The 24661-nt window shown below is 30.6% G+C and overlaps 4 protein-coding genes across 4 annotated transcripts in view; 2 read left to right on the plus strand and 2 right to left on the minus strand.

Annotated features, from left to right (window-relative positions):
* The first annotated feature begins 4139 nt into the window (after window positions 1-4139).
* On the plus strand, window positions 4140-7733 carry LOC108695092 (ribonucleoside-diphosphate reductase large subunit-like). The gene is made up of 11 exons (XM_018204847.1): window positions 4140-4275; window positions 4404-4492; window positions 4682-4859; window positions 4935-5295; window positions 5405-5706; window positions 5783-5945; window positions 6029-6417; window positions 6493-6680; window positions 6771-7079; window positions 7253-7438; window positions 7512-7733. Exons 1-11 carry the CDS (start codon window positions 4257-4259, stop codon window positions 7557-7559), a joined length of 2232 nt encoding a protein of 743 aa, XP_018060336.1. The 5' UTR covers window positions 4140-4256; the 3' UTR covers window positions 7560-7733.
* Window positions 7734-7839: 106 nt separating this feature from the next.
* LOC108695112 (rRNA-processing protein UTP23 homolog) lies at window positions 7840-10101 on the plus strand. The gene is made up of 3 exons (XM_018204872.1): window positions 7840-8051; window positions 8160-8392; window positions 9608-10101. The coding sequence occupies exons 1-3, from the start codon at window positions 7932-7934 to the stop codon at window positions 10017-10019; spliced, it is 765 nt and encodes a 254-aa protein (XP_018060361.1). The 5' UTR covers window positions 7840-7931; the 3' UTR covers window positions 10020-10101.
* Window positions 10102-12307: 2206 nt separating this feature from the next.
* On the minus strand, window positions 12308-17806 carry LOC108684116 (enhancer of mRNA-decapping protein 4). Its single transcript, XM_018188215.1, has 9 exons — window positions 17629-17806; window positions 17449-17517; window positions 16054-16259; window positions 15497-15876; window positions 15141-15409; window positions 13423-15059; window positions 13143-13350; window positions 12783-13064; window positions 12308-12664 (listed from the first exon to the last, which is right to left on the minus strand). Exons 1-9 carry the CDS (start codon window positions 17637-17639, stop codon window positions 12475-12477), a joined length of 3252 nt encoding a protein of 1083 aa, XP_018043704.1. The 5' UTR covers window positions 17640-17806; the 3' UTR covers window positions 12308-12474.
* A 5597-nt stretch (window positions 17807-23403) lies between these two features.
* The window catches only part of LOC108684117 (diacylglycerol kinase 1), a 48781-nt gene continuing 47523 nt past the window's right edge, over window positions 23404-24661 (minus strand). The window contains exon 17 of the mRNA XM_018188216.1: window positions 23404-24358. Within this exon, the coding sequence (XP_018043705.1) occupies window positions 24269-24358 (90 nt within the window). The 3' untranslated portion in view covers window positions 23404-24268. The remainder of the gene's footprint in view (window positions 24359-24661) is intronic.

The raw sequence follows: 24661 nt of genomic DNA on the forward strand, positions 1-24661 counted from the left end.
CTTAAGAAGTCATGAACCAATCAGAGGGACTATTAGCGTCTTAATTAAAAGGCTATCACAGACAAAATTTCTGTAACAGTAACTTTAAGATGTGATCTTAAGCTAATGAGCCAATCAGGAGACACTCACCAAACTCCGATTAACTTAACAGGTCTAATAACTTTGCAACTGAAGCTGAATGTCGGAGAAAAAATGCAAAGAGAGAAGTTATAAATATAGATTTGTAATATTAATTTATGTAGCAAGGTTTCTCTCTACAGCTGTTTGTTAATAACTTATATTTGTGTTCAATATAGTATGTAAATTACAGTTAATTATAATTATGAAATATGTTTAACTCTTCAGTTCACATTTTTTCTCAGCTTCAGTTGGAATCCTGCAAAGTTATTAGGCCCGTTAAGTTAATCGGAGCTTGGTGAAAATGGCCCTAGATCTATGTACTCTAACGGAAATAGAAATAGCAGTAAACTTATTTATAAGGCGAGTTTTAACCGGTTGAAATTCATCTTATTGCAAAATTATAAGCCAGTTTCACCAACACCAGTTACTTTATCCGCCGATTAACTTCCAGTATTGCCAACTGCTAAACTAAAAACTCATCATCTCTAATCTAATTTCGAAAATAAGTATTTATAGAAAATTTATAGAAAATAGTTAAATATATTATATTATATTTCAATGTTTTATTCATTATCTCCACACAACACTTTTTCTTTACTATTACTAATAAGAATAAAAGAAAGATTTTTAAGTTTTGCTGTTAGCTATTCTGGTGATGAAGTTAATCGACGGAGTTTAAAGGCCGCAGCACAGATTTAAACATAACGCATAATGCATAATGCATAAGAGAATCAATCAATCAAAACTCTTCTTTTCCGTTAACTAGAAAGAAAGGAAGGATTCTAATTGGTTGATTCTCTAATACTCGTATTCATAATCAAGCCTTGTGGAATGGCCCTTAAAGCCGCAACACAGATTTTTGCATAACGCATAATGCATAGTGCCCGTATTTATAGTCAGATCTTGTACTTAAGGCTTCCTTAAATTTATCTTTGGATACTCTACGAATTATTTTATTGGCTGAGCATCTGGATTGGATAAGTTTACTGTTATTTCCATTTTTTTACGTAATCTAAAGCAGTATTCTAATTGGGAAACTGTTCGCGGAGCTGCAGATAGCGCTAACAAACACGATCATGACGTCATAATAATAGCGTGTCATTAATAATTACGTCACAACTGCCTGTTATCAATGCTATAACGGGGAGGCACAAACTCTTGCGTAAAGCCGGTTCTACATTAGTTGCAAGCCGATCAAGTTTGTTGTGATAGGGTCTGAGAATTGTCATAACACTTACTTAGAGACTTAAGTTGTAGATGTAAGTAACGCACAAGCTTTGGCGTATGATTTAACATATTTGATTTATTGCTGTCTCGTAAGCCCATTCTACAATGGGCAGTAGCAATAATGGATTAAAGAATAGGCATAGAAAACGATTAATTATAGTTGATTATTCTTCTCATATTCAACTGTGATTGGTTGACTTCTATGCCTACTCCTTAATCTACTACTACTACTACTACTACTGCCCATTGTAAAATGGGCTTTATAGTCACGGCAATAAGTTATATGTCATACGTGAAAGCTTGTGCGTTATTTACGTCTACAATTTAAATCTAAATAAGTGTTACGACATTCTTGTGCTCCAGTCAATATGAAGCATTGATTTCAAAATGCAAGCTTCAGATTGGCTGTTGCAACAAACTTGCGACCTTACGATATAGAACCGGCTTAACGCATAACACATAATGCATAAGAAAATGTACCAATTAAAATTTTTTGTTCTTTTCCTTCTATGAAATAAAGAACTCTGATTGGTTCAATTTCTTATGTCTCATGTGTTATGTGTTATGCACGAGTGTGTTCCCTACTTTAGCGTTTACACAGCTCTTATTCTTAAGTCCGATGTTCACGGACATAGAAAAAATTAACAAATCGCACTTTGTCATATGACTTGCAATTGGTCAATTCTTTCTTCATCCAAGGTCTCGAACCGATTTCTAGTATCGTAGACTTAAATAGACTATAAGACTTTAAAAAGTATCGCATACGAAAATCTAGGGAAATGCTATAATATTTTCCTATTTTTTCGTATTTCCCTATTTTTATGCGATACTTTTCGAGAAAAAGGGCCCAGGAGGTCGATTGTGTATTTTCAAATGAGGTGAAAATTACAAAAGTGAGCAAATTCATTAGAAAATTCATAATTTAATTGCCCAGCAAATGAGAATGAATTAAAATGGATTGAAATTTTTTTCTATCCGAATGCATATTTTAAATAGCGATACTTTTTTTGGATTTAATTGGATTCAATTGGATTCAATTGGATGCAATTGGATTGAAAAACTGCATTTCCTTATTCAAAATTTTGAATTGAACAGTATTCACAATTGTGTGCACAGAAAAAGCTAATATTATTTTTAGATTGAAAAGCTTAGAGATGCTCCATGCAATTCCTATAAATGAATAAAAATGCATTCAGAATTGAAAAGCATTCATTTTAACATTCGTGAATCAATAATATTTCTGAAAATTTGAATCCATTTTAATTCATTTCATTCTCATTTGCTCGGTGGTCAATTCCTAATAATCTTTGCTCTCTTTTGTAACTTGTTTTTTACTTCCTTTCAAAATCCACAATCGACCTCCAGATCTGTGAACGATCCTAGTGTAGCGTTGCTAACGTTTAACATTCGTCAAGATTAGATTAATGTTTGAGGAGATTCTGTTCTCAAGTGGCACCAAACTTTTCTCTTTAGAATTTCGTAAAGTAAAAGTACGTATGTATGAATTTCAAATTTTATCGTAGTGAATGCAATTTCAATTTCTGCAATTGATGACTTACCAGCCACTAGGCTGGAGTAAATGTAATTCTTGCTTATGTATTATCTTTAATTTTTCAAAGTTTCTGTGAAGTTCAACTTGTATATTTGATTTTAATTCTTCCTTTTCAGATTAATTTATTCAATACTGTAACTATTAATTTTTTGATCTAGTTTACATTGTTCACTCCAGCCTAGCGACAAGCCATCATAGAGATTAGAATTGAGATTGCGTTCTGTTATTTCTGCGATTAAAAATTCACATTACAAATACTTTACAAAACCTTAAAAATTTAAATTACAGAAAAAAGTTGCAAAAAATTACAAAATGGTGGATAAAGAAAGACTAAAATTATTTATTATAAATGAATTATTAGAAACAAGTAGCGATGATGAAATAGAAGATATATTATGAGTATAAGAAAAAAAAAAAGTTAAAAATTATGTGGACATCGTGAATAAGTACTCGGACAAAGTATATATAATTATATATTATAAAAAACAAATATTTTTGATAATGAAAATATTTATTATCATTAGTTTACTATCATTAGTTGTAATATATTATTGATTGTATTGTATTAAAGTTCTATGATATAATGACCTATTTCTTCCAAAATTTAAGGAATCTCTCAAGAAAAAACTTTCTGTATTAAAATTTATAAATAAATGTATTTTATAAAATTTATATAAATAAATATATTTTATAAAATATTATGTCTTTCATTTATTTTATTTTTTCAAGTATTGTCTGTAAGTAATTCTTAACATTAATGCCGCTTATTAATAAAGATATTTACATTATGTATTATATGTATCGTTTCTTTTTATACATCGGTAACTTTTATTAATTACATTAATAATTAATAATTCAATATTTATTCATTTTCTTTTGCAAAATACAAATGATAATGATTATTTATGTAACAATTATACAATAAATTTTTCTACTTGTACAATTTTGTAAGTTTTACATATCAAAAGCACATTATTGCTCAAAAGTATTATATTTGTCTCGATTTTTGTAAATATCTTTTTCGCTTATCGCATTCTAATTCTACTACATGAATCATTTACATATATAATATATGTATTACATATATATGTATTTAAAACGTGAGAGATCTGAATTTTTCGAAAGGGTGCATGAAAGAATCCTTCACAAAGTCTGTGGAAGTGACGTTCGCGCGAAACGAAACTGCGATTGGTTGTGGTACACATGACAATCTCATTCATCACTTCCGTTTCGCGGGTAAATTACTCAGGTAATATTTTTAATCGCGCTGGTTGCTTGTTATAGCGTCAAGTGAAATTAGAGAAAAAAATACATTGTTGCAATTGCGACGCTTCCAGAGTGTCATCAAAGAAGCATCATGCACGTTCTCAAGCGCGGTAATTTATCAAACTGAACAAATACACTCCCACTTAACATCGTTATTTGATGTATCTTCGCGCGAAACTATCTTTGTTTCGTTGATCTTTTCTCTTTCAATGTCTTTTTTATTTGTTTTATTTGTCAGATGGACGTAAAGAGCCTGTGCATTTCGACAAGATAACTGGAAGAATTGAGGCACTATGTTACGGTCTGGATATGAATTATGTAGATCCAGTAAGCGTTTCCACATGTATCTTTGTAACTGATGAAAAAAAGGGGAACTTTATTTTATATCAATTTTTCATTAATTTATATATTAATGAATGTTTTCCTGAAGTCAAGTTTATTATAATTTATAAAAAATTGTTAGTTTAAGAGAAATGCATTACTGTATTTATTTTTTATTGTACTTTTCTCTTACAGTCTGCGATCGCACTTAGGGTTATAACCAATTTATGTTCTGGAGTGACAACAAGTGAATTGGATAATTTGGCAGCTGAAACTGCAGCGACTATGATTAATCAACATCCAGATTATGCAACCTTAGCAGCTAGAATTGCTATATCCAATCTACACAAGGAGACAAAGAAAGTTTTTAGTGGTGAGATATTATTAATCATCGATATTACATTATTTATCAATATTTGAAGATTTATTAATATTTTGTATCTCTCAGAGGTAATAGCTAATTTATATGCAAAAAACTCGATCACGAATGAAAACTTGCCTATAATCAGTGAGAAATATTATCAAATTATCCAAAATAATGCAGACAAATTGAATTCTGCAATACTATATGATAGAGATTTTAATTATAGTTATGCTACATTTAAAATGCTTGAGAGTGATCATCTGTTGAAATTGAATGGAAAAGTTGTTGAAAGACCACAGCACATGTTAATGCGAATTGCTGTAGCTATTCATGGTGAAGACATTGATAAGGTTATTGAAACATATAATTTTATGTCGAAACAATATTTCATATATGCTGCACAGACGATAGATACCGCATGTACCATTACACAACAAATGGCTAGGTGATTATTATCTTTATCATTAATCATTATTATGATTATTATCTTCATTATTGAGTAATTAAATTTATTAGATGTAGTAATATATTAAGTGTAAACGATATTTTTACAGCACTTTTTTATTGACAATGTCTGGCGATAGCATAGATGGAATATTGGATACATTAGAAAGATTTACTGTTCTTTGTGATTATAATGGTGAAATAGGATTCAATGTACACTGCATTCGAGCAAAGAATACACCTATTAGGGGTACAGGAGGTGTGTCAAATGGATTAGTGCCTATGTTAAAAACATATGATACATCTATTGGAACTGTCTCAAAAAATGGCAAAAATGAGGGACCGATTACTGTATATTTAGAACCATGGCATTCTGATATTTTTGAGTTTTTGGATCTTAAAAGGAGTATTGGTTATTATTTTTTGTTGATATTTTCTTTTGTTTTGATAAAGATATGTGAATATCTTTTTAAACAACTATATTATAGGTGAGGAGCAATTGAGGGCAAAAGGCATGTATTATGGATTATGGACTCCAAATTTATTCATGAAACGTGTTTTTGATGATGATGTATGGAGTTTAATGTGTCCACATGAATGTCCTGGATTAATTGAAGCTTGGGGTGATGAATTTGAAACATTGTATACCAAGTAATTGATTATACATTTCTAATATAATTAAAAAAATGACATTGAATTTATATAATTTCCAAAGAATGTATATTCCTATTTAGATATGAACAAGAAGGACGTTTTCGAAGACAAGTTAAAGCAAGGGAGTTATGGCTTCTCATTATTCAGATACAATGTGAAACAGGAGTGCCATACATAGTTTTTAAAGATCATTGTAATTATAAATCAAATCATCAGCATTTAGGCACAATTAAATGCAGCAGTTTCTCTACCGAAGTAGTTCAGTATTCGAGTTCGGATGAAGTTGCCATGTGTAATACAGCTTCAATCGCTGTCAATATGTTTGTAAATTCTACTAAGAAAGTTTTCGACTTTTATAAACTTAAAGAAATAGCGAAAATCGTTACTTATAATTTGGATAAAATGATTGACGTTAATGTTTACCCTCTTCCAGAAGCAAAATTATCATGTGATAAACATAGATCTATTGGTAAGCTATTTGCGTTTAATTCGCATACTATATGCATTGCTTTCCTTAAACTCCTTAAAATTTTTAAAACTTTAGGTATTGGTGTACAAGGATTAGCAGATGCATTTATTTTAATGAGATATCCATTTGAAAGCAAAGAAGCTAATGAACTTAACATTCAAATTTTTGAGACTCTCTATTATGGCGCTCTAGAAGCCAGTTGCGAAATAGCTATTGAAAAAGGTCCTTATGAGTCGTATAAGGATAGTCCTATCAGTGAAGGTGTAAGTATAATCAAGAAAAACATTTTCTGTTATTTATTATTGATTTCTTGTGAAAGTTATTTACGTCTGAAAATGCAAATTCTTTTGTAGATCCTCCAGTTTGACATGTGGCATGTGAAACCAACAAATTTATGGGATTGGGATATTTTAAAGGCAAAAATTGCTAAACATGGATTGCGCAATTCATTGTTAATAGCTCAAATGTCAGATGCATTTATGGCACAAATGTTGGAAAATAATATGTCAGTTGAGCCATATATGAGCAACATTTATACGATACATGCATTATCAAAACAATATTCAATTATTAAACCACATTTGCTACGAGATCTAATCGAGAAAGGTTTTTGGAATGAAAACATGTGTAATAAAATTATTTTTAATGGCGGATCTATACAAGTAAATATTCATTGTTTAATTTAACTGTATTATAAATAGATTGCATATTAAATAATTTATATATAATATATATTTTTTAAAAATAGATATTGAACATTAATAAGCTCTCTCTCTCTCTCTCTCTCTCTCTCTCTCTCTCTCTCTCTCTCTCTCTCTCTCTCTCTCATTTGCAGAATATTGAGGAGATACCTGAAGATTTAAAACTACTTTATAAAACGGTTTGGGAGATGCCACAAAAAACGATTTTTGAAATGGCAGCTTCTCGTGGACCTTTTATTGATCAATCACAATGTTTAAATGTTCATATGATTGATCCATTAGAGAAGCTTACATCCATGCACTTTTTTGCTTGGGAAAGTGTAAGTATAAAATGTACATTACATACACAGTTATTTTTAAATTATACATGAATTCAAAAATATGTATTTGTAGGGTTTGAAATCCAGTATGCATCATCTTGTAACTGACAATATAAAATAAATAAGAATATAAAAAAATATATTTCCAAAGAAAACTGAAAACATAATACAGAAAGATAATAAGGAAAATGTAGATACAGAATACAGAATTTACATAAATGTAGAAAATTTAAAAAATTTTTAAATAAGATATTATAATAAAAATGTATTTTGAAATAAAAAAATAAATAAAAAGATGTCATGTTTTTATTAATCATGAAAATATTAAACGTATACGTATATATAGGGACAAAGAGAAAAGAGGTCTGCTATGTTGGCGATACTATATTCTAGTGAATTCTAGTCCAATAAAGCGAATAAACATGAAAAAATTATTAGATTAGCTCAAAAGTTCAATCTCTGGAAAAAGTTTAATTAAAGTTATCTTTTTAAAATGAAGACTTTGCGAGTGAAAAAAGCCCGGAAAACTCTTGGATTTTATGTGAATAATTATAAATTTCATCAACCTTTTCAAGTCCTTGTTGATGGTACATTTGCATTTGCAGCATTACAGGTTAGCTGTACACGCGTTGTTTCTGTTTATCATTTAGATTTCATAAATTTTTTATTTAATGTTTAATTTATTTCATCCATCATATATATGTGCCTTATTATTTCTTAGAACAAATTTAACATACAAGAGCAACTTGCAAAGTACTTCCAGTCTGAAACTAAGTTGCTAACAACAGCATGCATCATCTCAGAAACTGAGAAACTTGGTATATTCTCTCCAGCAGTTAACGGTGCTACACAAATTGTGAAACAGTACGTTATACACAGATGTGGACATGAAAAGAAATCAATAAATGGTTCAAAATGTTTTTTATCTATGATAGGAAAAGATAATAGTGCAAGGTATGTACATATGAATATATTGGAAGGTTAAACATATGTACCAAGAGTTTTTGCTTTATTATATCTTTATTATATTTTACTCATGGACTTTTTTTGTTTACATCTTTGATTACTTCTTCACTGGTATGGACATTTTTGTATAAGCGTAACAGTATATTAGCTTTTATATTGCAAGATCATTATTTTGTAAATTGATATAAATATATTGAAGAGGACTCAAAGCGAGTGTCAAAACATCTGTTCATAATTATTAATATAAAAAATTTTACAGTCACCTAGTGTTGATTTTAATTGGATTAAACTTCTTGTATTATATTTTTTTTTACTTTCAATAAATTTAAACTTAAAATTTTCAGAAAAGATTAAAATATCAAAAATTTAAGAAATATAAGAATTAAAAAATGATTTTCAATTTTGATATTCTTTTAAGACATTTTCTAACATTTCTTTGAAAATTACAAGTTTAAATTTTATTTAAATTTAAAAAATATGATTTTTGTAAGCTAAACATACATGTTTATTAAGTAGATATTTTTGTTTATTACAATCAATATAGATAATAAATTTAGTTGTGTTCTATATATCTTTGCTGAAACAATTAGAATTAAGAAATTGACTTTAGAATATTTGTCATTCAAAATGCAGCAATGAGAAAATAAGAAAGTTATGCTAAATGTTATAAATATGATTGTCATTTTTCAACTAGTGTTCCAGTAAGAATTTCAGTATCCAGAGATTGATAACTAATTCTGATTGGCAAAATTTAAATTGGCAAAAATTAAATTAAAATTGGAATTGTTTTGTAGAATGTTCTTTAAAAACAAGATCAGATCACACACTCTAGCAGAAAATATCTTTTAAAAACTCAGAGGAAAATCGATGTGTTTTACTTAAAAAGAAGTCACTAAAATTTTAATCGGTTAGCCAGAGATTTGGTCAAAAAGACAGAGTTTCTGGTCAAAATCCAGAGAAATGGGAACCATAGGCTAAACTGTTTATTTGGAATAAGAAATATTTTTTGATGAATTTTTATCACATTTTTAAAGATTATTTTATTTTACATATGCTAACATATAAAAGATTATTTCATAATATTTTCGTCACTTTGAGTATATGTACTTCCTCAAATATACAATACTAATAAATAAATGATTTAACATATCAAGATCATGTATTAGGAAAAATGTTTTTAAAATAAAACTATATTTTTTATAGATACATTGTTGCAACGCAAGATCGTGAACTTCAGGATAAATTGAGGATAATTCCGGGAGTTCCATTAGTTTATTTACATGGAAAAGTACCCACACTAGCTTCTCCTTCAGAGGCGAGCCGTAAACATGCTGAAGCTATGCAGAAAGGTTTAGGTATGTCTACATGGGAAAAAGAAAATATAAAAATATTGCGAAAACAAGCAGGACTAGAAGAGAAAGAAACTAAATTGAAAAAGAAAAAGAAAAAAGGAGGACCAAATCCGTTGAGTTGTTTAAAAAAAAAGAAAAAACCCGAAACAATATTGAAGAAAAATGGTGTAAAGTCTGGCAAGGTCAGAAGAAGAAAAATTAAAATAGCGCCACACATTAAAGAGGCTTTACTAGCAGAATTGAAGAATAAACATAGTACATAAAATTGTACGCATGTGAATCGTGCAAATTTTGAACATGTATTCTGTGAATACAACATATAAAAAATAAAATCGTTAAAAAATTAAAAACTGGGAAAATAAAATGCTTTTTTCATTCAACATCTTATTGACTTGAAAAAATAATTATATTGAAAAACATTACTAAGTATACATACACGTACGCACACACATGTATGTATACACACACACACACACACACATAGGGTTTCTTAAATCCCTCCATCATATGATATTATTTCTGATAAAAAACTGTTTTTTAGTTTTTTATCAAAAAAGTCCTCTAACATTTTGCAATTTTTGTAATAGTTAATGATTGAGCAGCTGAATATGAGCTTATTCTGCAATCTTTAGAAATTAATATTTCATCAACATTGCGAAAATTGTAGAGGACTTCATCAACTCAGTTTTTTATCAGGGACAGCGCTGTATGATGGGTGGTCTTCAGAAAAAACACCCTGTATATACTTTTATGATAAGATTTAAATAGACATATTTTTTAAGGTCACCACACATAAATAAATTTTAATTGTAACTATAAGACTATAAATATATCGACCAATACAAACACTCTCACAGCTGTGTATTCTGAGATCATAATTTTGATTATGATTGATTGGCTTAAGATTACGATTAAAATTTCCTTATGTGTGTTGGCTTTTATGAGCATTTTAAACCTGAAATGTTTAGTTTTCATAGAAAAATCTTTCATAATTCTTCAATTTTGTATTAATAAAATTTTGTTATAAATAACCGAAAAGATTCTTATTTAATATAAATAATTTATAGTGTTTGATTTCGTCAAAAAAAAATAGCGACGCGCGGTATTTTTCAATTATATTTGATATTATTTAAATATGAAATAAATATTAAGAAAAAGAAATAACAAAAAGTCTTCATTTCAGAAAAAAATGTATATTAATCTTTTAATATGATATTAAATAATGTTGTATAATGTCATTGTCTTAGATCTTAACATACAGTTGAACACATGAATCTGGAATTAGGAATTTCCATATATATGTATATATATGTTATGTGTGTGTGTGTGTATGTGTGTATGTATGTGTATGTATGTGTGTGTGTGTGTGTGTGTGTGTATATAAATTATAGAAATGTTGGAAAATAATCTTTTCGATGTAGGTGATACAATATTATTTACAATCTCTGTTTAAGAACTTCCAGACAATATTTAATACTATATTATCATAGTATACATTTATTAGATCATTATAATTGAGTAGTGGTAGATCTATATTTTCAGAGAGTTACTATTTTTTTCTTTAAAAAAAATTTATACATATATGAAATATTATATGTATAATATGACATATAATGACATATAAAACACATATAATATATAACATAATTTTATATATATATACACACACACACATATATGCAACGAAAAACGAGAATTTAATATAAAAAATTTTAAATTAAAAAAGCTGAAGCTTTCAAAATGCGACCTTGATATGATGATTTTTTGCATATCAAGATCTCATAGCTTTTACGCTTCTTAAACAGCTTACAAATTGATCTACCACTATGTAATTAAATAACATAATCTCTTTCTATTAGATACAAATATTTGAACTCAATCATATAAATCATATATAAGTAAAACAATTCCACATTTATCTTATTCAGTTGAATATTACAATTATCATGACATTTATTTTTATTTATTCCAATATAGACCTTTTCTAGTTCACAAATTGCTAGTCACAAAAATAGAATCTTTTTTTCGGTCAAAAAATTATATTTCTAAACAATTATTAAGACAAAACCTTTTAAAGTTAGTTTTAATAAAATTTTTACAGACGCATTTTTTCATACAAGTATGATTAAATATATATTATGAAATGCATGCACTATGTTGAGATTATAAAATTTGAAGAAATATTTGTAATTTTTACTATCAACTTATAAGTGAAATTTATTTTTAGTAATCACACATGTAGAATGTAACATTGTTCATGCAGAACTTAACAGTATGAAATTAAAAAATTATTTTCTTTTAGACTTAGCACTGACCATTTTCTAATACTAATCTATATCGTTAACATTGTGCTCAACTTACAGTTTTTTAAATTTCAATTTATTTTTTATTTTATTTTTTAAATATAGCTTATGTAAAAACTATTTAAAAAGTTTTATTAAAGCATTTAAGCTCATAAAAAATAAATGAAAATTTACGACGTATTAAATACATGTGTGTATCTGTTAAATAGAACTAAACTGAATCTAAATGTTTGTTAAAGTAGTGTGAATGGTAATGGCTTCGCATACATCTGTATCTGTATATTCTATATGAAAATTACTACCACACAGTCTTAAACATGACTTTTGTTAATATTGCTTTTAGACAAAAGTAGTCTTTAAACAGAACATAAAAAATCTTATATCATGTATTTGAATAATCTCACAAACGTGATGGTCAAGGATGTTGACTTAATAATGCACGTGTAGCCATAGCGAGCATTTTCATGCGGCTCGTCGATCGATGATTCGGATTACTTGCTACAAATGTAGCCAATTGATTTTGTAGAGTCATTAGCACTGTGCCCATATGTTCTCGTGTTACGGGATCACTTGGATCTAAATTCAATATTGCTTCTTCCAGCCACCTAAAAAGAAGTATTTTTATTTAAAAAATATATACTTAAAATATTTTATAATATTTACAAATGTGTGTTATACAATATCTTTTTCATGATTTATATTAAATTATGAAATAATAAATACCTGTGTTTCAATTCTGTACGATGTCCTAAATCAGCAGATAATTGTTGTACGAGAGAAAGAATCACGGGTTGCTGCAAAATGCATCGTGAACCTTGTGCTGTACACGAAAATACCCTTGAAGGTTCTGTTTTTTCACACACTAGTACTACCAATCCCAAATCACTTGCACTCAAAGCTTGTTGAAAAGCAGCGTTTAGTTGACCTCTTTGAAGAAGAGACATAACACGTGATTGAGCATCAGCTACAGCGGTTACAGGTATAGCAGGGGTTGTAGCTCTTGATCTAGGTTTCAAGAATAAAGTGTTTTAATAATATCTTCATGATAGTACTTTTAATGTTAAATTTCAGATTTATCCTTACCGTGCAGTAGAAATTTCTGTAAGTTGCTGATTTAGATTTTCTCGTATAGAATCACGAACTACTCGTATAGTACTATCTTGCATTGTCGTTAAAATTCTATTCAATTCAGTTTGTATCTCTTCGCGTACCAATGTTGATAATGTTTCGCTTAATTGCTCATTATGACGTTGATTCTGTTTATCGATAACTGCATCGATATGTTGTAAATCTAAAAAAAAAAATGTTACATAGTACATTGAAGTAAATATTTAATTGTCCTCATATTAATGGAATAACTTACATTCGCGAGTACCTTTAATGAAGACGTCTTGGATTTGTTTAAACATAATTTGGCAAACCTTTTCCATATTAGGTAAGAGGACAGTTGTAAATGCTTCTTTAAAAGCAACATCCAAAGCTGGTTTTGCTGCATTTGCAGCTGTCAAAGCTAAGGTATCTTTTACATGTGAACTATTTATCAATTCACTTATGTTCTTCTGGAAGAGTTCGTCCATTTGATTTGCGTCTAGTCTCATTTGATGCTTCAAAGGCTTTACTGTTTCTTCAACTATACACGGTAAGGTACTTTCAATCTTATCTTTGATTGTTGTTTCAAATGTATTTAGAAATTCATGTTGACGAGTCATTTGATCATATAGAGTTTGTTCCAAGTTCGCATTTTGTTGCTGAGACATTCTCGCCAATGCCGATTCTATTCGCGTGGATACTGGTGATTCTTGCCGTAATCTAGTAACCTCTGTACGTAACTCTTTTAATTCTTGACACTGATCCTGAATTATATCTAAAATAGATTTCAACTTATTGTTTAATTCAACATCGTTGTTTGTTCGCCATGATAATCCAGGATCATCGGTAGGAAGGGACGACGTCTTCGGTTCTTTTGTCTTTTGCCTTTGCATATTATTTTCATCTTCGGGAAATTCTTCAGACTCTTGCATTGCATGCACACTAACATCTTTAAGCAAGACCATCGGGATATTAGACCAATCTTCATCGGCATTCGATTTTATTTCCGGTTTGCCGTCGATATCAGTTTCTTCATCTGGTTTAGTAAGAGATAAGATTTCTCTTACTTCTCTAGATGGACTGCTTCCACAACTTGCAGGAGCTTGCTCTTCTATATCATTTTTTACTAATGGTGGGTCAGATGCATTCAAAGCTTGCACCGCCTGTGCAAGAGGACTACTTGATAAGACTTTTCTCAAATCTGGACTTCCTGGATTAGACTCTAATTCGTTGTTATCTTTTTTTGCAGGTGAACTGAATGCATCAGGCGTCATTAAGTTTAAGCCACCAGTATTATGATTAATTGTTGTTTCAATTGCTGAAGATAAAGATCGTTCTCCCTCACAATTTTCTCCGGACATACCGTTGTGAGTAACAGTTCCCATATCTGGCATATCTTCAGAATATTCCAGTGTATCATGAGCAAGTGTATCTATAAGATAATTGCTACTTGCTTGTGAGGCAGGTTTAAAAGCAATGTGACATTCTTGTAGTGACTTTGGTTGGACTAGATACATGTAAATAACAAGTTGTTCCTCATTCTCTTCAATTTCTTCACATAGATCTTCTAATGATTCGCCAGTTGACCGTATTTTACGTTGATCAGCATCGACAATTCCGAAACTTAGAATTGGATATGGCAGGAGAAACTCTGATACCGTGCTTATGCAAGCTAACGCTTCATTTTTATCTTTCGTAAGACTTAATATATATAAAATTTTATTATATATGTCTGATAGAAACAGATATCCAGCACCAAGATCTAAGCCTGCTTTTAGTACCGGTATTTTGCCCGTGGAAGGATTTGGAGCAAATTTGATTGTTTGTAAACAAGTCCACATTTCGCACGACCATACTTTTAGTTCTGAATTATTGTCACACCCCGTCACAGCAAATCTCCAAAATTGAACACTGAAAAATAAATATTTCCTTTAATTATATTCAATTTATCGAATAAAAATATACATACAATGGTATTTTCAAAATACTCACTCAGGTTGATAATTTTTATGATCATCAAGGAAAAACAGGCAGGAAATGGGCCGTCCTCCGTGTGGCCTCCATTGATGTAAACAACGTGGTTGCGGGTTGCCATTATGAGAATTACTATGAAGGAAGACTTGAAAGAATTTTACTTCTCCATCTGTACTAGCCGTTGCCAATGCAGTGCCGTCTGGACTAAGGGCTACTTCAACAATACTTCCCGAGTGCTGATTAATTTCCATCATACCACCACTTTCTTTAACACCTGGATCTGTTGCCTTATTTAGAAAAGAAATTGAGAATTATTTATCGTATATGTTTCATATGTAATAAAAATTATGGAATATGTTTATATATTACATTACCTCTACTGATCTAAAGTTTGATGCTATTGTTGCAACCGACCACAATTCAACCTTGGAACCACGTGTTAGGACTAATAATTTTGATACTTCATCTCCGTCAGAAGCATCTTCCTCCGGGATGTATGGGCACCAGATCACTCTGTGACTAGTTGGAGAAACATCTTCTGCGTCTACTTGTAATACTAAACTACATAATAATTCAGACGGTGTAGGTTCAATTGTGTGTATAAAAAGTGATCCTGTATAATCGATACACGCAAGAATTGCATTAGCAACATGAGCAAATGCAAGATCTTGAATAACACCACGCATTCCTCGCAGTAGAGATCTATGTTCTAAATCCTTGTATACAACACGGACTACCCCACCACCGGTACCAACTAAAAGGATGGAAAATTTATCTAAATAGAAGTATGATAATTTGAACAGCTTCTATAGATATATGTTGTATAATTAATTAAATAAAATCAACTTTTTTATTGAAACATTGTATAAAGCATTTCAATTTGCAAAAAAAACCATTGCAAACAACAAACTTCAATCTTAACAAAAATTACCTTTTAAACCATAAGCTAAATATTTTCCAGATACATGAACAGCCAACAACTGGCCTGTGTAAAGATGGTGATCCCATGTGAAGTCAACAATATTTTTCAACTTCACCTTAGAACTACCATGGTTATGATCACCAGGGGAAGGGATAATGGTCACATTTGTGCTACATAATCCAACTGAATGTTGATCCTCCTGTCCACTAAACTCTCTGTAGAAATAGAATGCTACATATCAAAATCTTCATACAAATTAAAATTTATATGTTATTTATATCTTCTTTCCTTATTGTTAATATATATAAAAAAGAAAGAAATATCAAATAAGCAATACAAAGTATATAAAGAAATGCTAAGCATGTTTGAATAGAGACTTTTTTCAAGTTGATATTTATGATTCTTATTTAAGATCACCTTAAATATATTTTTAAAAATGTTATATCAATCTAGTATTCACAGTCAATTCTTATATTTAAGACTATCTTAAGTCTAAGATGTCATGAATTAATCAGAGAGCCATATTGTATTTTAAGACATTATTTAAAATGATCTTCTAATAAGAGCAGAATATAAATACATTCATCAAGCTGTATTAGCATTTTGAGACACTATTTAAGTATTAAAATAAGGTCAAAAAAACTATGAATACTAGTTAAGTCTTAAAGAAACTTATCTAAAGCCAGTATTCATAGTTAGGTTTTTATATTTAAGATTATTTTAAGTAAAATCTTAAAATGTCATAAACCAATCACAAAACTATATTAACATCTCAAGGTATTACTTAAGGTATTATTTAAGGTGATCTTGAAATAAAAATAGATTATGGTTACGTTTATACCATGCACTTAATTAAATTAGTGATTTATACAATGGATGTTTTTATTTAACTTATAAGATAAACACTTATTTTATAAGCCTAATAAGTGCACGATGTAAACATAGCTTATGATTAACCTAGAAGCATAACCACGATATTTTATCGAAATATATTAATCAATATACCTTAAACTCTCATATATCAAAAACATAGGACGAGTCGAAAGTAAAAGTATTACTTATTAAAATAGATAAAAGAATATTTAACATCAATTCATAAATAAATTTTAGAAACACAAGCAATTTGTTTAATTTATTTTAGTTATATAGTATGTAAAAATAAAACATATTATTTATGTTATTTGATCCATATATATTGGTATCATATTTTTGCAATTTAATAAATATTAAAAGTCATCTATTTTTTAGTTGCTCTGTTTTAACTACTTGTCTTCTCGAGTTTAATGAAAAGTGGTAATTACAATATTTTTATTTTTGTCACAGTTAGAAACATAAGACTTCATACCATGGTCCTAAAAGTTCTAAAAACTCAAAAACTCTAAAAGATCTCTCGAAGAAACTTACACAGTCTGCTGGAAGTTCAGATGCCTTAGGTTGTCCTCCCCGGACTTACTCATACCGTCGGCTGTGTTCCTATAAAACAAATGAATTTACGGATTTGCACGACCCGGGTTGACGATTCCTAACCCCAGCCGGCGATGCCGCTGACCTGCCCCCATGCATTACGAGATCAATCTCTCTCACCTCTCGGGCATAAATGCCGTTATTTCTCGCCGTACCACTCGTTCAGAATTAAATGGATCAGTCGAGCAGCTGAGTGCTCATCACCGGCATCGATTCACCGCGATCTCGGGTAAGCACCAACGCACACGCCAAACCAACTCGGTATATTTCAACGAAAGTGAAACGTCAGGCGGCCATCATCCAGACACCCACTTGTATAACTACGGCTGTATTCCAAAATTCATTGCCAGCGCTGAAAATCTACAGGCTGCGTTACATGTACTATACATTTTCAGCACTGACAGTGAATTTTGGAACACAGCCTATATCTACAAAGTGGATGCTAATGCGAGCAATTTCTATTATAGCATAGATACATTTTTCGAGCCCAAACCAATCATTTTAACGAGAAAAAGGATCACATGATCAAAATTAAAGAATATCAAGCGTCAATTTTGATTATGTGAATTTTTATTACTGAAATGATTTTAAGTGGATCTTAAAAATACTTTATCAGCTACTCGAATTCAGTTAGTGCCATTCACTCACTCGAGTGCCCGTCCGATTGATCGTTGATGGCTCCACACAGAATTTAATTGGTTGATTCAGTGAAAAAACTCAAGCATCATATGAGTGACTGCAGAGAAATTTGAAGAGAGAAGCCATCTCGATGTTTTAAGGCACTAGAAATGTCTTATTTTGACGGATCCATGAATAATGGGATGATTTCTTTTAAGAAACTGTGGGCCGGTTATTCCAACTTTTGATAAATTTTACCTGGGTAAGTAGCAAGATTATCCAATCACATGCGCGGATTGCCAGAATTATCTAATAAGTAAAATTTACCAAAAGGTGGAACAACCAGGCTTGTGTATTCTGATAGGGTTAAAGGATCGCTGTCCATTTGACGTTACAAATACTTTAAAATTTTTAAATAACCAATCGGAAGAAAGAATTTTATTAACTGACCAATCAAAAAATGCTTCGAAGCATTCGTAGCATCAAGTGGATCGTACCCAAAATTGTTTATTCTTTATTCCGAAATTCTTTATTCTTTCTATTGCGCAGGAGAGCCTTAATTTGCATTCAACAGCCCCCCACCCATTCCTCTCTAAAGTCTCTATAAAGCCTTGTGTTCATAGTCCTAGAAATCGGTCCGAGATGAAGAAAGAATTGACCAATCGCAATGGTCATGTGATCAAATTGTTCAAATTTATTAATTTTTTCTCTGTTCGAGATTTCGGACAGTCGCGTCAATCTGAAATAAAATGGTGTCTAACCGGGACTCTATTAAGCCCCGATATCCACGAAGCTAGAAATCGGTCCAAGATCTTGGACAGAGAAAACATTAACAAATCACATTTGAATAATTTGGTCACATGACCATTACGATTGATCAATTCTTTCTTCATCTGAGGTCTCGGACCGATTTCTAGCATCGTGGATTTTTAAGCCGGTTCTACATTAATTGCAAGCCGATCGCAAATTTTGCGACAGCCAATCTGAAGCGTTGATTTCAAAATACAAGTTTCAGATTGGCTGTTGCAACAAACTTGCATTTTGAAATCAACGCTTCAGATTGGCTGTTGCAACAAACTTGCGATCGGCTTGCGTCTAATGTAGAATTGCCTTTAGAGAAGGACTCTAGATCGACTAGTTGCTTTTTTTCTACAGTGCACATGACATATGCTATAATGTAAGAGCACTCCGACATCTCAGATTTGCATTGCCGAACGTAGAGCGTAAAGTTATGGTGGAAACTTTGATTAATAATATGATGAAATTATTTTAGGTGTATCAAAATTATAAATAGGTAAGCCTATATATTATTATAAAGGTTTCGAATTATATAAAATTATATAAAATTATATAAAATTTCGAATTATATAAAATTATATAAAAAATATAGATATTATATGGTAGAAAAGCGTTGAAAGTAATTCTACACAACATTCTAATTTTGTCAATCATATAATTATCAAAATGAGCGTTTAAAATTATCAGTATATAACAGTTTGACGATGGCAAGACATTTTATTGTAAAATAAAAGTATTGTTAAATGAAAATGTTATTTTATTAATTTAATTTAATTTAACATAAATTCTACTTATCAATATTATATAATTTAACATAAATTCTACTCTCACAATTTTTAAAATCTAAATCACCAGTGTTCGCGATACTCAAAGTGAGGATATAATAGCATCGATGATTGGTTCCGCCATTTTACTTCAAAGTCAATGAAAATTTGTACAAGATTGACGCGACTCTCTATAAGGACTTTATCTCCTTCTTTCCCCCCCCCCTAAGCGTCGACGAAGTTCGCGCGTTTAAAATTTGAAATCATTGCGACAATCGAGACGCGTAATGGCGGATATACAAGTAGCGCGCGCGGATAACATCGTTGTCGAACACGATTTTAATGCGATTTTCGTCACAGAAAGAGATATTTCTTTTTGCTTGATATAGCGATTATGGATTATTATAAATTCAATGTCTTTTTTCATACTTTAAAAAGGTTTTGCTGTTTATTTCAGATAATTGGCGTAATGATAGGAGAAATAGTTCTTTGTGCGGCGCGACGAAACTGCAGCCGAGTGAGTATAATTTTAAATGTATAAAAAAGATGTATCGAATTGAGAGTCTATATATTAAGCTTCAGACGCAACTAAAAGGCTAATTTTGTTTATACGTGTTGCTCACGTAAAACATTTGCATTGCATATTGGATATTTCGTCCCACTTTTTATTCAACTATAAAACTACGTCGCTTTGAAATTAACTGAAACATAAATACATTATACAATCGATTTGAAATTCTGGAAGATTTGAGAATTTGTTGATAAGAGGGAAATAAATTTGCGATAAATTTACATTTTATTTCTTATGTTATATTACACTATAGACAGGCTTTTCATTCGCATATGTGTCTATCCTTTGGAAAATGGCAGTAGTGCTCAAACGTACGTAGACCCAAAAAAAGATGGCAGTAAATTCAGCTAATGTTGCTCCACAATTAAGTAGCGCTTAACAAGTACGTTCTGTATGCCAAACATTGTTTTGGATCACGTATGTTCATCGAAAGCGAAGGGGGAAAAGTGAATCGGTGTAATGGTATCTCTAATAATATTCAATTTTTGTATAATTATTAACAATGTAGAATTTAAAACGTCCTTATTTCCATGTAAGGAAAGATTATTAGATTCGAATAATTTTTTAATTATTTACAATGACATTTTTCCAAAAGTAATGAGTTGTTTTTTCATTACGCGAGAATTAAGCGATTAAAGAATTATAGGAATTCGTTTTGTAAAATTGAATTTTTAATTTAGACGAAGAGATTAAGTAATTTGAAACTATTTGCATTAATTGCTCTCTACAATAGAGAAATATAAAAATTTAAAGAGATTTATGAGCCAAATAAATGAAGATAATTCATAATTTTACAAAATAAATTTCTACCAAAACTTTGTCTATTTTTATAAGAATCCACAAAGAAGATTCTATTATTTGAAAAAGATAAAAAACGAGAAAGATAAAGAATTTCTTGTTAAACAATAAAACTTATTTGAAATTTCTTATTAATTCATTTCTTATTAGTTTAAACGTGTTATGTCGGCAACAAATTTTTATTCTGATCTTATTTGTAACAATTATCTGCACGTAATTCTGTTAAATAATCTGCATAACTACGTCAATTTCGTCCTTGTCATTATGGTATAATATTGTATAATATGTTTATCACTTGTATTTTTTCTGCATATTGAGAAGTTCATTCATTTTTATTCTGTGCCAAGACAATATGCAGAGATTATAGCAATCCTTATTTAATCAAATCTTAATTTAATAAAATTCTAATTTTACATCCGATTCACGTTTCACAATCGCATTCTTTACGACGAAATCGCTACAATGTTCCAGAGACTTGGCGAGGTCCTTCTTGGAATATTGTTAGTACACAGTATGGTTTTTACCTTCTGACTTTTATCTCAAGTATTAGCAATCGTCGTCGTAAAGCTGTGCCCTCAAATTTCCAATAGGTTCTCGTGGCGAATGTCTTACATTTTCCCGTACTGCCGTATAACGAGTAATTTTTGGGTCTTTTCGTATCATATATAATGTTACACAATGACAAAGCACACTGAGACACTGCGCCAATCCAATAGAAAAACAATATCATCGTTATTGTGCCGTTAGTATTCACAGATCGAAGGGACGTAGAACCGCAAGGATAGACTCCTGTATGTCCCCGCGGCGATTTTTTTCACTCTCGTCGTTTTTCATTTTTCTAAGAGTTCGCTCGCTAGTAGGTAATGATTTGAAAATTAAAACATTTTCCTTTATCGATTACAAGTTTTTGTTTATAAGCGTAGTATTTCGATTTATCTAGCGACTAATCGACCGCGTTAATCGTCACATAAATCATATGCGCAATTGCGATACAAAAACAATGACGATCATGAGTGATCAGTGAGTGGAGAGTAAGCTAAACCATCTACCTAGTGAAGGTGTAATTAAATATTGTACTTTGAATTATTATAAATGTAAACTATGCTATGTAAAACTTCCACTTATAATACTTGTTGCTCTAGAATCAATTAATTGTCAATCACGCGTTGTTCTTCAATTTATTCCGCGTACATTTGACGCAAGTAAAATCTAAATAGCCGCGAGAGATGTCGCGAAAAATGACGATTTAAATATTACAAAAGATTAAAATCTCGAAGTCTGCACGAAGATATGAAAATTTAAAATCTTTATCATTTATATATCGAGATGGTCCCTGCGGGATTTTAAATTGTATTGTATATATTATTTCTTTGGCTGCGTGTGTGTATATGTGTGTGTGTGTGTGTGTGTGTGTGTGTGTGTGTGTGTGTGTGTGTGTGTGTGTGTGTGTGTGTGTGTGCATGCGTGCGTGTGTGTGTGTGTGTGTGCGCGCGCGCGCGCGTGTGTGTATATATATAATTACAAAAACATAATTTCATTTCACTACAATTAGATTTAAAATTGATATAGATTTTGTATCGTACTAACAAAATGTGTCTAACAAATGCACGGAAATATAGAATCTATGATTTAATAGACGATACATTTAATGGTTATATTAGAGAGCTATTTTCTTCCTTACATTTACGGAAAATCTTAAGAAAATGAATATTGAATCGATCGTCAGATGTAGAAAGTTTAAATTGGAATAACAATAGCAGAGAGAAGAAGAGAAACGCGTTAATCAGATCAGCGTAAGATTATTAATAATATAGGTAGAATATCGGTTTTATACACGTAATAAGACAACGTATATTAATGAATATACAAGAGAAATTCAGTATAATTCTTTATGGGCACGAAGAGTGTAAAGACATGAATGTGAAGTGTGAGAATGTAAAAAAGTATAATAATTATATACAATTATCAAAAACAATATTCAAAATAATATAAACGCAGATTGTATATTCGCTATTCGGTTATAATTCGCGATGGTTAAATAATATTCAGTTAAATTATATACAGTGACGTCATCATTTCGTGATAATAAATATTTAATCAAATATTATAATCGCGAATATTATACTAAATATTACAACATGCTACGCAATCGCATTTGATATGCTTATGATATAATGCACATTGTTGTGACTTATAAGGTACGCGAAAAATAAATAAATAAATACATCATACAGATAAATAAATAAATAAGTCATGATTTATGCCTTATTAAGCGTTTACGGCTAAGCCTTGGTACAAAAAATCTATAGAGTTAATTGAGGAAGGTATGTAACTCGTGTTTGACGGACGGATTCGTGCAAAGGAGAACCAGAATTAGGAATATATCACGTATCAAGCGAAAATGTCGACCAGTCCAGTCCATCTGCTTTGTCCATCCTTCTACACTAGAGACGCTAATTATTCGGCGATAGATCGTGAAAGAATCGTATTCACATCCACATTAAGTTGAAATAATTTCAACTCCACTCTCATTTGCACGATGCCGCATAATACTCGCCGTGTTAATATATCGTCTATTTGCTGCGTAAATTACATGCGCCGGTCGAGCTGCACATGTAATAAGCGGTAGACTCAAAACTCGCAACGTGAAAGCATTCGCTGTGCGACTGATACTTGTGCGAGATAATTTGACCCTTAACTGGAAAGACGTCTTTGATAAATTTGAAAGATACTTTAATTGAAATAAATTCGTAAATTAAATCTATTGAGTTCCTGGCTGAAAGATGATATTAAGCTTTAGCAACAGAATTATTATGTACGTATCACACATGGAGAATTGATAATTTGATATCTTTCTGTTTGATGTCCATATTTTACCAGTTAAGGACAAACGAATGGATTGAAAATTTCTAATGTTAAAAAGGCTTAAGATGATCGAGCCTACCGCTTGGCGTGATCTAAGACTAGGACATAAAATTTCGTTTATTTTGAAAAATACTGTACACAAGAATACCTAAGGCGCGTTGACGCTCATGTTCTTCGCGTTTAGACGTGTATCGAAGCTGCGACTATATACGATGGAACCGATACATTTCCGCCGTAATAAAGAGGAAAACGTGCCAGACAATGACAAAGACTGGGTGAAGACAGAATTGATCTTTTCACTCGATAATATCCATCCTCCTTCGGTAAAAGTGTAAAGTTGCTGCATTCATCTCTTTAAGAATCGGAAGAAGCCCTTGCTCTTATCTGGCGGTGGTGCCATCAACATCGGTACTTGATTTTTGTGCGTAATACGAATCTGTGTCGGAAAAATATTTTTAGTTTTTTCATTTAATTTGTAATTTGATTGATGAAGACATCAATATCAACATATGAAGATAATTATTACGTGTTAATTATATAATATATTGAAAAGAAGTCTGGTAACAATAATCAAATGTTCAAATCTAGATAATTACTCAAGTTTTGATGAAATAATTTCAATCAAATGTTCGAATAAAATTAGCTAAAAGCTACTTTTTTCTAAATATTATCTTACTTTTCTAATTATTATCAAACATCTAATTACTATTATGTTAATATTTAATATAAATATTTATTA

This window comes from Atta colombica, unplaced genomic scaffold (genome assembly GCF_001594045.1).
Source record: "Atta colombica isolate Treedump-2 unplaced genomic scaffold, Acol1.0 scaffold126, whole genome shotgun sequence".
In the NCBI taxonomy this organism is placed as follows: Eukaryota; Metazoa; Arthropoda; class Insecta; order Hymenoptera; family Formicidae; genus Atta; species Atta colombica.

Bases quoted from the DNA above. Each gene is read 5' to 3' on its own strand.
- LOC108695112 (XM_018204872.1), top strand. From the start codon at position 7,932: ATGAAGACTTTGCGAGTGAAAAAAGCCCGGAAAACTCTTGGATTTTAT. The intron at 8,052-8,159 runs GTTAGCTGTACA...ATTATTTCTTAG, and splicing joins TTGCATTTGCAGCATTACAG to AACAAATTTAACATACAAGA. The intron at 8,393-9,607 runs GTATGTACATAT...TATTTTTTATAG, and splicing joins GGAAAAGATAATAGTGCAAG to ATACATTGTTGCAACGCAAG.
- LOC108684116 (XM_018188215.1), bottom strand. The intron at 15,877-16,053 runs GTAATTTTTGTT...CCATCCTTTTAG, and splicing joins TTTAGCTTATGGTTTAAAAG to TTGGTACCGGTGGTGGGGTA. The intron at 13,065-13,142 runs GTAAGGATAAAT...CTTGAAACCTAG, and splicing joins ACAGAAATTTCTACTGCACG to ATCAAGAGCTACAACCCCTG.
- LOC108695092 (XM_018204847.1), top strand. The intron at 4,860-4,934 runs GTGAGATATTAT...TGTATCTCTCAG, and splicing joins GACAAAGAAAGTTTTTAGTG to AGGTAATAGCTAATTTATAT. The intron at 5,707-5,782 runs GTTATTATTTTT...ACTATATTATAG, and splicing joins GGATCTTAAAAGGAGTATTG to GTGAGGAGCAATTGAGGGCA.